We start from the raw sequence: 12,947 nt of genomic DNA on the forward strand, positions 1-12,947 counted from the left end.
CTAAAGCTAACCCGCTGCTCTGGGGACAGGAAGCAGCTTTCCACCCAGAAGTGGCACCTGATGTGCGGCTTCGAGCCCTGCACTATGGCCGGGAATGTGCCAACGGCTACCTGGAGCTGCTGGACCACGTGCTGCTGGTAAGAAAGCATTCGTTGCTCCTCGTCCTGGCCTCTGTCCCAGCCTTTTGCAAACACAGTTTCCTGAGCACCTCAGACCCTGTCCCCAAATCCATTCTCATTTTCAAGTCTCCTTTCTCTGGGCCCCCATTGTTCTTCCTTTAACCTCTTCTTCCTCTTCTCTTGTCTCTTCTCCCACCTGACCTGCTTCTCTACCTTTACCATCTCTTCTCGCTTCACCATTCTCCGTGCTTGTCAGCCGGTGAGTGACAGCCACCTTTCACTGTGTGTGGAGCATGATGCTGCACCGTGTGCGCTTGAGCAGGACAGAGTCTTCAAGGGCTGTGCTGTGGAGTGCTCTAGGGGGTGGGGAGGGAGCGTGGTCTGCCTTGCATCACAGGTCAAGGTGAAACCCAGGATCCCATGCTCTTTCTTGTGCACTCTCCCTCCCGCCAGACCCTTCAAAAGCCAAACCCAGAACTGAAGCAGCAATTGACGGGACACTCAAAACGGGTGGCTGGCTCTGTGACTGAGCTCATCCAGGCTGCCGAGGCCATGAAAGGTAAGGGGGAATGAGAGACAGAAGGGAGGGCAAGAGAAACTCTTGTCGTGGTCTCTATCTCCTGGTTGGATGGTCCTGAGCTAGCCTCTGCTTCCAGTCACAGGTGCCAGGGCCTGGTGATGCTGAACAAACAGCCCAGTGCTTCTGTCCCCCCTGCCCTGCCTCAGCCTCCTCCTTCCATCTTCATCCCGCAGGGACAGAATGGGTGGACCCGGAGGACCCCACTGTTATTGCTGAGAATGAGCTCCTGGGAGCTGCAGCTGCCATTGAGGCTGCAGCCAAAAAGCTAGAGCAGCTGAAGCCCCGGGCCAAACCCAAGGTCAGGGTTGTTCCTCCCTTTCCAAACTCACAGGGGCAGGAGGTCTCCACCTTGGTTCCCTTACTTACAGCCTCCCCGCCCCTCTGCAACCTTCTCTTTATAGGAGGCAGATGAGTCCTTGAACTTAGAGGAGCAAATCCTAGAAGCTGCCAAGTCCATCGCAGCAGCCACCAGTGCACTGGTAAAGGCTGCATCAGCTGCCCAGCGGGAACTGGTGGCTCAAGGAAAGGTCAGTACTTGGCCACCAGAAGAATGAGGACAAGGTGGCCAATCCCACTCTCATCCTTAACCAGGAGTGGCTTTGAAGTAGGACAGCATAGGTCTAAGTGGGCTCGCTCCTTTCTTCTACAGGTGGGCGCCATTCCAGCCAATGCACTGGATGATGGGCAGTGGTCCCAGGGCCTCATTTCTGCTGTGAGTGCTTAACACCCTCTGTGCCTTTCTGTTGGGTAGACTTGAGGGTGGAGTGGAATGGAATGGGCCAGAACAAGAGGCGTACTTTATTTAATCTCAGCTCTCTCTCCATTAGGCCCGTATGGTGGCTGCAGCCACCAACAATCTGTGTGAGGCAGCCAATGCAGCCGTCCAGGGCCACGCTAGCCAGGAGAAACTCATTTCCTCAGCCAAGCAGGTAGCTGCCTCCACAGCCCAGCTCCTGGTAGCTTGCAAAGTCAAAGCCGATCAAGATTCTGAGGCAATGAAACGGCTTCAGGTAAGAAATCCTGACCCATCCCCCTATCCCCTCTGCAGCGCTGCTTTAACTGTCATGCTGATGATAACATTCCCTAACAAAAGCAGTTTAAGGGAGACAGTTCATCATTGCTGACTACTCAATGTAGCAGGAACTTAAAGCAGCTGGGTACGTTATACTCAGTCAAGAGCAGAGAGAAGTGGATGACTGGGTACATGCTAGCCGGCAGCTGTTCCCACTCACACAGTCCAGCGTGCCCAAGGCTGATGGGACAGTTCTTCCCACCTTGATCAGTGTAGTCAGACAGTTCCCCACAGACACACCCACAGGCCTACCCAATCCAGACAGGCCTTCCTTTTTCCTCCCTGCTCAGCTGATCCCAGGTTATGTAAAATTGACAACACTACCGCACCTGGGGTAGCTGTCTTTGTGGGAGTCGAGGAACTCTGAACTAAAACCCTGAATTCTCATGCAGGCTGCTGGCAATGCAGTGAAGAGGGCTTCAGATAACTTGGTGAAGGCGGCCCAGAAGGCTGCAGCCTTTGAAGACCAGGAGAATGAGACAGTGGTGGTGAAGGAGAAAATGGTTGGGGGCATTGCCCAGGTGAGCCACTCAGGGACACTGTTGGGAACATGGTCTTGTTGCCAGTGCTATCCCACCAGCCTCTGCCCTAACGCGCATTTGTTGAGCTTTCTTGGCCTTCATCCCTCAGATTATCGCAGCACAGGAAGAGATGCTTCGGAAGGAACGAGAGCTGGAAGAGGCGCGGAAAAAGCTTGCCCAGATCCGACAGCAGCAGTACAAGTTTTTGCCTTCAGAGCTTCGAGATGAGCACTAGGGAAGTCGCCTCTATTTAATGCAGACCCAGCCCAGAGACTGTGCCTGCCACTACCAAAGCCTTCTGGGCTATCCGGGCCCAACCTGCCAACCCCAGCACTCCCCAAAAGTGCCTGCCAAACCCCGGGCCTGGCCCTGCCCAGTCCCACTGCAAGCCCTGTCTTCTTCCTGACTCCAAGTGCCTTCGTACCTAGGGCCCCTAAGTGCCTGCTCCTTCCCAGAGTATTAACGCTCAAGAGTATTATTAACGCTGCTGTACCTCAGTTTGAACCTGCCAGGGCCTCAGCTGCTCCACCCTGCCAGCAGCTTCCAGCCAGTCCCCACAACCGCATCAGCTCAACTCATCCCTTTTTGATACTATATCCCCTACCCCAGCTACCTATGGAGCTTGGGGGTTGTAAACCCCAAAAAGGTCATGCTCCAATAAAAGTGATTCTACCTACAGCTGCAGCCTGGCTTTGTGAGGAGATGGAAGATCTTCCCCAGGGGCTCTGTGGGAGAGTAGGAGTGAGCTGTCACCCGACTTGATTGGTCCAAATGGGAGTAGAGAAGATTGGAGCCATCTGCCCATCAGACCACTTTCTCCTGCCTGCACCCATCAGTCACCCTATGTGGGAAATTGCCTCCAAAACCATTCTCTCTCCCCATCTCACTGGCCAAGATCTCAGCTTCTAGTGCATCCATCTCTCTGCTCTCTAACTAAAAAATAAGAGTCAGGGACTGGAGAGATAGTGGTCAAGGAACACTTGCTGCCCTTGCAGAAGATATGGGTTCTGTTTCCAGCACCTGCGTGGCAGCTCACAACTGCCCGGAACTCCAGTCCAGGAAGGTGTAGTGCCAGCTTCTGACCTTGGGCTCCTTCCCGTAAGCTCAGGGAGGCACATGCACACAAGTAAATAAAGAGTAAACTATAAATGCCCTCTCCTGACCTCTAGGGGATACACACACAAATCCTTTTCTAAAAACGTGTGTGTGGTTCTCAGGTTATTGTTGATTGCTTTGGAGGATTCCTGTCAAAAACAAGGGAACTTGATCCATATAGATGGGTAGAGCGACTCCTAGTGGCCAGGCAAAAGTTGGTTACTGATTACAGCCTGGCCTGTCCAGGTTTCCTGAAAGGAGTCAGTCAAGGAGGTATACACATACTGTCTTCTGCTTCCCTCATCATCCTCCCCTCTGCTCACAGCCTGACCGTGTTGTTATGTGTGATTTTTTTGCCAATCCTGCTGCCCAGCGTATTATTCAGTATTTCACATAGAAAACAAACCGCTCATTTGCTGCTCCTCTGGGTACCCAGCATCACCAGCTTTCTCCCCATTACAGCAAGTTTAAGGCAGATGAGAATACTGTGTCCTCTCCTGGGCCACCCATCTGGGCCAGTGCCCACTTCCTACCATCACTCGGTCACCTGTGATTCATTCATTCAATATTTACTAAGCCATGCCTGTGCTAAGCGCTGGAAAATCAAAGTGATTATCGCTTCTCTGACGCACAGACTGCAGTGGGCCCTGCACCCCAGATTCAATGTCACAGCGCTGTGACTCGAGGGCCTTGGAAATCAAGTCTCTTCACAGCCTCCCACGCGAATAGTAATCTAGACTGAGCTCCAGCTCTGAGCCCAGCACAGCTGCCTACTTCTGCTGCCACTTCCTTATGGTGTCCTTAGAACCACAATCAGTCACGTACATCTCCATGGTGATAGCTTCCCAAGCTGCTCCAGCCGCCTCTGGCTGTTCAGATGGGGTCTCCCCCTCTGGAGATTCTCCAAGACCCTTTCAGCTATCCAGAAGTCAAAATTAGTTTCACAATGAGGCATTGGAAAAAAAAAAAAAAAAAACTTTTTACAGCATCAACATTACACAAATAATACTGTTGAGTGAAACTGTCTCAGCACAGCTCAAGGCACTGGCCCCAAATTACACAGATGGTCACATACTCACTGAATTTGCATATAAGACACAAATGCAACTTTGTAAGATTTTTTGGGGGGAGGGTCAGGTTCTTACTGTGTCGCTTGTAGCTTTCACTGGCCTAGAACTCAAAGAGCTCCACCTGCCTCTGGCACTGGGATTACATCCTCCTTATTTAAGAAAGTTCTTAAGCCGGGCAGTGATGGCGCACTCTTAACCCCAGCACTCAGGAGGCAGAGGCAGGCAGATCTCTGAGTTCGAGGCCAGCATGGTCTACAGAGCGAGTTCCAGGACAGGCTCCAAAGCTATAGAGAAACCTTGCTTGAAAAAATGAATGTTCTTGAGTATCCTAATAGATGCGTTGACATTTCCCTATAATTCCAATATGAAGGAGGTAGAGGCAGAAGAATCAAGAGTTCAAATAAATTGTACAAAATGGTTAATTTTATTGTCTTTCAGGTTTTTGGTATGTGTGCTTTTGGCTCACACACTCACACATGTATACATGACTATGTGCTTGTGAGGAGGCCAGGGAAAGACATTGGTGTCCACTATCACTTTCCGTCCCATCCTCCAGAGACTGCTCTGTCACTGAGCCCGGACTAGGCTGGTGGCTAGCAATCCCCAGCAACCCTGCCCCCACCTCCCACAATGCTGGGGTTAAAGGCACATTAAAGAAAGGCCACACCCAGTTCTTTATGTGGGTGCTGGAATATGAACTTGAACCCTCATGCTGGCTCAGTAAGTTCTTCAACCTAGCCATCACTCCGTTCCCCTCTTTAAAAAAAAAAAAAGTCTCAGGGCTGGGGAGATATCTCAAGCATGAAGACCTGAATTTGGGATCCCAGCACCCTCATAAAAGCTGGGTGTGCCCAAGCACATATAACCAAGTACTGGGTGTCAGAGATAGGTGGGTACCAGGGCCTTAGTGGCCAACCAGTCTAGCCTAAATGGCAAGCCCCATGTTCATTAAGTGAGCCTGTCTCTAAAATAAAATAAATAATAAAAATAAGGTAAAGAACAATAGGAGAAAAATGCCTGACATCAGTCTCTGGCCTCCACACCTGCATGCACAACAAGCGCATGCGCGTGCGCGCACAGGATCAGGACATAGTGTAACCCAGACTGGCCTTGAATTTACCAAGGGTGACCTTGAACTCCTGATCCCCCCCCCCCAATCTCAACTCTCAAGTACTGAGATTACAAATGTGTAGCATTTTATTTGATTCTGGAGATCGAACTCAAGGCCTCGTGCACACTAGAGAAGCAACTCTACTAAGAGCAATATCGTCAGCCCTGAGCTGTGTGGGGTTTTTGTTGTTGTTGTTGTTGTTGTTGTTGTTTATGAGACAGGGGTTCTCTGTGTAGGTAGCTATAGAGTCTGTCCTGGAACTCGCTCTGTAGACCAGAACTCACAGAAAATCCACCTGCCTCTGCCTCCTAAGTGTGGGATTAAAGACTTGAGCTGCCACCACCCGGCATTTTGTTTTGTTTTTAAAGAAGGGTCTCACTATGTAGCTCTGGCTGACCTGCAGCTTGCTATGTAGACCAGGCTGGCGTTGAACTCACAGTTGCTGAAGATTTATTTTTTATTTTATGTGTGTGTGTGTGTGTGTGTTCACCTGTGCGTGGTGTACCTGAATGTATGTATGTGTACTACAAGTGTGAAGTACCTGCATAAGCTTGAAGAGGGTACTATATCCTCCGGAACTGAAGTTACAGGCTATTGTGAGCCACCATGGAATCCAAACCTGGGTCCTTTGCAAGAGCAGCAAGTGCTCTTAACTGTTGAGCCATCTGGAAGCCCCTGAATCTTAATTCTTAAGCAAAAACTTTTCTCTCTTCTCTTCTCTGTTTGTGTTGTTGTTGTTGTTTATCATTGTTTGAGACGGGGTCTTATATAGACCAGGCTGGCCCCAAATTCACTGTGTCCAAAACTGGCCTTGAATTCTCATCTTTCTGTCTGTACTTCCCAAGTGCTAGTATTATGACCCTGCTGGCTGTGCCTTTCAGGAATCCTTCTCATGAACGTGAAGCACACACGAAACTCTTCTGCATACAGCAGTGTGACGGCTCCCCTGAGGAAAGCAGACCGCTGTTAAGTGTGAATCATTTGGCATGATCACGTGTGAGTGTGTGTGCAATACCATGTTTACTTGAAAAATGACAGATAAACTCTCTTCTTAAACTGGGATATATGGCAGATCTGTTCTCAAAAAGGAACAATGGCTGTCACTTCAGAGAAAAATCTGACAGTATTTGTTACCAATTATACAGTAAAAATTTTAGTGAAAATTCTAATTTTGAATAACTTTTTTTCTGACACTGTGACCTCACAGCTTCTCCAAATTTAGAACATAGATGTAGGCTCTCTGATGAAATAAATCAAGATATTAAAGAATGTGATATTTTGATATAGTGTACTTATTGAGATGTGTCAACATTTGGGCATCTGTGTGGCTCAGTGAATCAATATTTTCTAAATGACCAATGAATGACACAACAAAATTATGTGTGAGTAAACAATTACCCAAAAGAAGGATAAATTCAAGGTGGACATGGTGGCACACAGCTTTGATCCCAGGCAGAGGAAGGGTGAGAGTTCCAGACCAGCCCAGTTTGCACAGCAAGTCAAGATTAGTCAGGCTGCATTGAGAGACTCGGTCTCCAAAAAAAAAAAGAAAAAGAAAAAAAGAAAGAAAGAAAAAAGTTCAAGGTCTACATGAGACCCTGTCAACCCCTCCCAGAAAAAAATTAATAAGTATAATAATTGCCATGCTACACTAGTCTGAGGGAGGGGATATGCTTTTTTATTCTAAATATTATTTATATTAACATGATGGTATATGACAGGGTGTGTGTGCGTGTGTGCATGCGTGTGTGTTTTGTTTGAGACAAGGTCTAACTGTAGTCCAGGTTGGCCTCGAACTGGATATGTAGCAGAGGATGACCTCCCATAGCCACCTGAGAGCTGGGTTAGTGGTGTAAGCCAACCTGATTGGCTCATGCTGCATCAAGGACTAAATCTAGGCTTGGTGCATGCCAGGTGAACACTGCCAGCTAAGCTATGCCTCCAGCCTTAACTTTCGTGATTTTTAATGAATTCCTAATTTTTAATTTTTTTTTTTTTTTACGTTTTCTGGGCTTGCATCCTTATACAGCAAGTGTTGAGTCTGAGAATACCTTCAACAAAAACTATTGGGGGATCTTCCATAATTTTTAAGTGCATAAGGGGTTCTAACAGAAAAACCATTTGAGGAGTTCTGCACCAGGCCATTCGTTTCTCTAAATTCACACCATATTAGCCTGTGTTTGAGTGCCTGGAAGCGTCTAAGCAAAAACCACACTGTGGAATGTTTATAAAGTACTGCTTAGTCTAAGCCTGGTACTGTTCAAGGCACTGCAGGACTCAGAACTGAGAACAATAGTCCTTGCTCTGGAGGACTCACAAGAGTTCAAACAGGTACAAGAATTTGTAGCGCGGAGACCAGGCTGAGAATCAAGCTTACACTGGAAAACAAACACCTAATAGATGAAAGGGGCCAGAAGGGGAGGTGGCCAGGGAAGGACTTCCCAGAAGAGCTGACACTTGATCTGAGCCTTAAAGGCCACTAGCAATCAATTTAGAGAAGGGTGTTTTAGGGAGAGGGAACAGAATGCATAAAATGTGGATGCTGTTAAGAAAGTATGGCTATTTCCAGCCTGGTCCATAGCTCGATATGAATGTAAGATGAAGCACCAGTCCGAGTACTGGGGTGGGGCTGGAAACTGAAGATGAGGTTAGCAAAGTAGGCAGGTGTGAGGGCCAGCCATGAAAATCTAAGTCTGGACAGAAAGGGAGTTCTTTACTTCCTCCAACCGTTATCACCTGGGACTCTAGCCATCGATGAATTTCAGTGGAGACTGGAGTCTCAGTTGTTTACCCTGAGATGACGCTGGGCTGCAGGAGAAACCACAGGCTGTCGCCAGAGCCCCCCCCCCCCCCCCCAAAGAACAGACCATTCGAAGGAACTTCCTGGCATTCCAAGCACTGTAGATAGAAACACCTGCCAGCGCAGTCACCAGGAAACCCTAGCCGAATGTCAGCCAATCAGGGCTCTTAAAACCTCAGAAACCCCTCACCCCCACCTTTACTACTATAAAATCCTATTCTAATTGAGCCCGGGGCTCTCTGGTTATTCCAATACATTGGACATGCGGAGAGACCAAGTTTGCAAACTTGATTAAAAATAAGGGTTCTTTACTTTTACATATGGGACTCGGTCTCTGTCTCCTTTGTTGGCTTTTGTGGGGATCCACGGATTTGGACATAACACAGGGACCCAAACAAAGGGTAGTTAGACCATATTAAGAAATGTGAGCGGCCCTTTTCTCTTAAATGTTGAAGGCACAAAAGGAATACGGAGGGGACACTAGAGGAGTTTTCTGTTCCACTAACTTAAAAAAAAAAAAAAAAGGCAGCAAAAGCCAGTAGGAGTTATAGGAAGAAACTAGAGAACCAGGAACAAGAAAGGCCACAACCGACCCAATATACCACTAGGAACTGGTCAAGAAAGCAAGCTCAGAGTCCATTTGGACTTCCAGGAGCGGTCAACTTCGTGTCAAGAAGATTCTCCAGGCTTTTGTGCAAAGGAAAGGGAGAAAGCAAAACCCTAGGGGTCTAGTATAGGCTTATTGGATGGATGAGGTATCTTTGTCCTTCACAAAATTTAGGGAACACACAGCAGTGTGCTGGAGTCGACGCCAAGGTCAGACCTGTATGCTCTAGTTAGAGTCTGGTTAGCAGACGGCGAAGCAGAGGAGGATCCACCCGTGCCCCTTTCACACCCGCCAGCCCTCTCTGTCCAAGATTCCCACGGTTGTCCTCATGTCGCCAGCAAATCCCAGGCCTCTGACCCCTCTGCACCCGCTGGTCCAGGCGAGGCGATGCCCACTCCCTCCCTGGGCGCCCTCCTCGCGGGCGCCGCTGCGCTCGCCCACTCCAAAGGGGAATGAGATCCCCGCTACGGTCGCCCAGCTCCGCCGAGGTTTGTAGAAGCCTCGGAGGAGGGGGGACATCTCACCGCCCTCTCCCAACGCCTGGCGTTTCCCCTCGGCTCTCTGTGGCCCGGCCCCGCCCCTCTACAGGGAAACATCCCAAAAAAGGGCAGAAAAGAAAATTCGGAGTCAAGTTGGCCCATTGGGGAAGACCGCGGAGTCCGCTGGGAGAAGTGGGGAGGAGGGCGGGCGCCTGGGAAAAAGAGAGAGGCGAAAGGGGGGGGGGGAGCAGACAGAACCCGAGGGGGCGGGAGCTCCGGGACCCGAGTGGGGGTGGGGAGAGCGCCCTGGCCAGCCGGGCTGCAGCCTCGTGGAAAATATGCGGGGCACGTGGGGGGGCGGGGCGGGAGGGAGCTGAGAACCTGGCTCTGGGCACTGAGACTGGGAGGGGACACTAGGTTAACAGATGCCAGGCCCGCCCTTAGGGGCAGCAGGCCTCCTGCCTCAGTTTCCCCAATTATTCGAAGAGACTTCGTCACCACCTCCACGTCGTTAGCGCAAACCTGGAGTCTGGAACCCGGGGTAAACTGAGGCACTCGGGGCGTGCAGGAGATCCGCCTCCCAAGAGACATTTAATCTGGGGGGATTTACAGGAAACTTCTAAATTAAGGGCAGCGGCTGCTGCTAGCCTGAGGGAGGGCACGCGGTCCCTGCGCCCGGGCAGCTGCCGTGAGCTCACGCCCTGAAATAGCCCCGGTGGCCCCAGACACAGCTGCCACTGGGCCCGGCTGTCACTCAGAGGAAGCGCTGAGCCCCCGGCCCAAGGGTCCTGTCCCCTCTGCTGACCAAGTTTTTACAGCCCTCAATTTTCCTTCCGACGGCTGGCCCGGGAAGAGGGGAGGCGGGGCCAGGACCTAAGGGGGCGGACCGGAGGGGTGGGCGCAAAGAGCGGCCGCGCCCCGCGACCGGGCAGTGCTTCTGCCCCTACAAGGTTTGGGCCTTGGTGGGGGAGGGTCCTGGTCCCCGGCTCCGCCCGGTCCCTCCCCGCTTTTTAGGCGCCCGCACTGCTGGGACATCCCAGTCCCTCTCGGTCCTCCTGACCTGTACCCCCACGTGCATCCACTCGCAGACAGCCCAGTCTACCCAGTCTTCACAGCCCGCCTGTCGGCCCACCCGCAACTGCAGCCATGGACGCCATCAAGAAAAAGATGCAGATGCTGAAACTGGACAAGGAGAATGCCATCGACCGCGCGGAACAGGCCGAAGCTGACAAAAAGCAAGCTGAGGACCGATGCAAGCAGGTGGGGTCCCGTGTAACCTCCCCTTGTCTGCTCTCCAAGGCCTTCCTTTCAATATGGGGGCTGGGTCTTCACAGGACCTTCCAGAGCTCAGCCCTAACTAAATCTTTTACCCTACTCCCAGGTGTCCCCAGTTCCCACTCCTGTCTTTTCAAAGCAGCAGGGGGTCCTTGCCTCTCCTCCCAGGGACCCCTAACCCTGCTAACTGTACTGTCTCTCCTCACCCAACAATCTCCAAGTATCTCCTAGAAACACCCTCCCTTAAACACACACACACACACACACACATCCTTCCCAGACCGCTGCCTTCCTTGCCTCCAGGGCCTGACCCAGGCCTGGCTAATCAAGTCTCCCTCTTCTACAGCTGGAGGAAGAGCAGCAGGCCCTCCAGAAGAAGCTGAAGGGGACAGAGGATGAGGTGGAAAAGTATTCTGAGTCTGTGAAGGATGCTCAGGAGAAACTGGAGCAGGCCGAGAAGAAGGCCACCGACGTGAGTGTGGCTGTGGGGATGTCTAAAAACACTAGGACACTGGCTAGGAGCCCCAGGCATGAGCGTGAAGGAAGAGAGGGACCTAGGTCTCTAGCACCAGAACAGACACGGTTTCCTCTCTGTAACGCCAGCTAGGAACAGGTTTACACAAGTAACTCAAGACACTGGGTAAATCAAAACCACCTACCACATCCCCTCAGGACTCAGCCTTGTAATTCCCTTGGGTTCCAGCCCTTAGACTGTACAGTGATGGACTGGGTGAGTCACTGAGGGTGGGAGGTGAGAATTTACCATCCCCCCGCCCTCTGAGTATGAAGAGGAGGAGACGGCAGCCACATTTGGGGTGTGTGAGGGTTGGGGTTGAATGTGAGGAGCTAGCGGGCAGGCGAGGGAGAAGGTTCCAGCGCTAAGGGGCCGCAGTTAGGAATTCCCCACCCGTGACCTCTGGCCCCAGCAGGGCTACTGCCCTGGAGCCTCAGCTCAGGTTCCAATGGCTCCTCATTTACCCTCGTTAAAGCTGTCAACCTCAGGCCCAGGCCAGGCCACAGGGCTGAGGGACAGGGCCACAACTGCCAAGGCAGCCACCTTGGCAGGCTCCACTTACCCTGAGGTTTCTCTACTTCCTGCCGCTCCCCACTCGTGTCCTCAGGCAGGGTGATCACAGGACTGTAGATGAGGCACCTCCACCATTCCCTGCCTCAGTTTCTGGTTTGGGATTTAAGATGAGTCGTAAGTAGGCCTGGGGGGTGAGAAACACAAGCCTGGTGTGAACACCCGAGATGGCACTGGGGCTGTTTTCTGTTTCCCCACCTCCCCCATAGCTGGGTTCCTTTGACCTCTAGTCTCCAGGTTGGGTTCTCTACCAGTGCTGGCACTTGGGAGGGAACTGACCAACAGCTGCTAGCAAAGTTGACCCTGGGCATCTGGTACTCTATAAATAACCAAGGCCCAGTGCAGCTGGAGGCAAGACTGGAAACCCAAGGAGCTTGGTGGGGGCCACGGGGGCAGGGACAGTTGGGGAAGCAGGCAGCCCTGCCAGCATAAATAGGAAATGCAGCCCAATTTTATAGTGTTACCTTGAACACAGCAGTTAACTTACACAGTGCCTCAGTTTCTCTTCTCTGTTTGCAGTTCAGCCAGTGGGGACTATGGTGGTGACTATTCTGTAGTGGGAGAAGAGCCAGCAGCCACAGCTTAGGAGAGCAGACATGACAGATCTCAGTCTTGGATGACCCCAGGACTTCTGAAGCTTGTCAGGGCCGTATTATACAGGCCCATAGGCAGTCACTGTTACCCTACACCATCATCTCTCTAGCGTAACCCTCAGTGTCCCCCAGAGTCAGTCTCCCCTGTGCTGTCTCTAGTGTTTCCACATTGAGTCACTGGGCCCTGTGCCCACGATGGACTCTTGTTGTAGGTGGCCAAACTCCGGGTACTGAAGGCACCTGGAGGACAAGCCATAAGCCGCTTTCTATATATGGTGAAGTTTCCCAGGGCCTCCCTCTGTGCCAGCCTCGCCCCTTGCCATGTTCTTCCTCCCTCACTCCCTCCTTCCCCAGCTCTTCCCCTTCACCCCCTTCCCAGCTCTTCCCCCCTCACTCCCTCCTTCCCCAGCTCTTCCCCTTCCCTAGCCCTTCCCAGCTCTTCCCCCCTCACTCCCTCCTTCCCCAGCTCTTCCCCTTCCCCAGCCCTTCCCCAGCTCTTCCCCAGCCCTTCCTCAGCTCTTCCCCTTCCCCAGCCCTTCCC

At 51.6% G+C, this 12,947-nt stretch overlaps 2 protein-coding genes and 1 long non-coding RNA gene across 4 annotated transcripts in view; 2 read left to right on the plus strand and 1 right to left on the minus strand.

Annotated features, from left to right (window-relative positions):
• Tln1 (talin 1) overlaps positions 1-2,970 on the plus strand; it is a 30,429-nt gene extending 27,459 nt beyond the window's left edge. Inside the window, exons 50-57 of the mRNA XM_050155989.1 lie at positions 30-137; positions 573-678; positions 873-997; positions 1,101-1,226; positions 1,349-1,411; positions 1,527-1,709; positions 2,164-2,292; positions 2,402-2,970. Of these exons, the coding sequence (XP_050011946.1) occupies positions 30-137; positions 573-678; positions 873-997; positions 1,101-1,226; positions 1,349-1,411; positions 1,527-1,709; positions 2,164-2,292; positions 2,402-2,527 (966 nt within the window). The 3' untranslated portion in view covers positions 2,528-2,970. The remainder of the gene's footprint in view (positions 1-29; positions 138-572; positions 679-872; positions 998-1,100; positions 1,227-1,348; positions 1,412-1,526; positions 1,710-2,163; positions 2,293-2,401) is intronic.
• The window catches only part of LOC126509837 (uncharacterized), a 39,821-nt gene extending 27,292 nt beyond the window's left edge, over positions 1-12,529 (minus strand). Inside the window, exon 1 of the long non-coding RNA XR_007594262.1 lies at positions 11,806-12,529. This is a non-coding gene — a long non-coding RNA (uncharacterized lncRNA). The remainder of the gene's footprint in view (positions 1-11,805) is intronic.
• The window catches only part of Tpm2 (tropomyosin 2), an 8,850-nt gene continuing 6,372 nt past the window's right edge, over positions 10,470-12,947 (plus strand). Inside the window, exons 1-2 of one of the 2 annotated variants that reach the window (XM_050155985.1) lie at positions 10,470-10,714; positions 11,076-11,201. In XM_050155985.1, coding sequence (XP_050011942.1) covers positions 10,601-10,714; positions 11,076-11,201 — 240 coding nt within the window. In that variant the 5' untranslated portion in view covers positions 10,470-10,600. The remainder of the gene's footprint in view (positions 10,715-11,075; positions 11,202-12,947) is intronic. The other variant, XM_050155984.1, reaches the window with a different exon arrangement.

This window comes from Alexandromys fortis, unplaced genomic scaffold (assembly GCF_014885135.2).
Source record: "Alexandromys fortis isolate MF-2015 unplaced genomic scaffold, M_Fortis_MF-2015_v1.1 scaffold_92, whole genome shotgun sequence".
NCBI classification, from domain to species: Eukaryota; Metazoa; Chordata; class Mammalia; order Rodentia; family Cricetidae; genus Alexandromys; species Alexandromys fortis.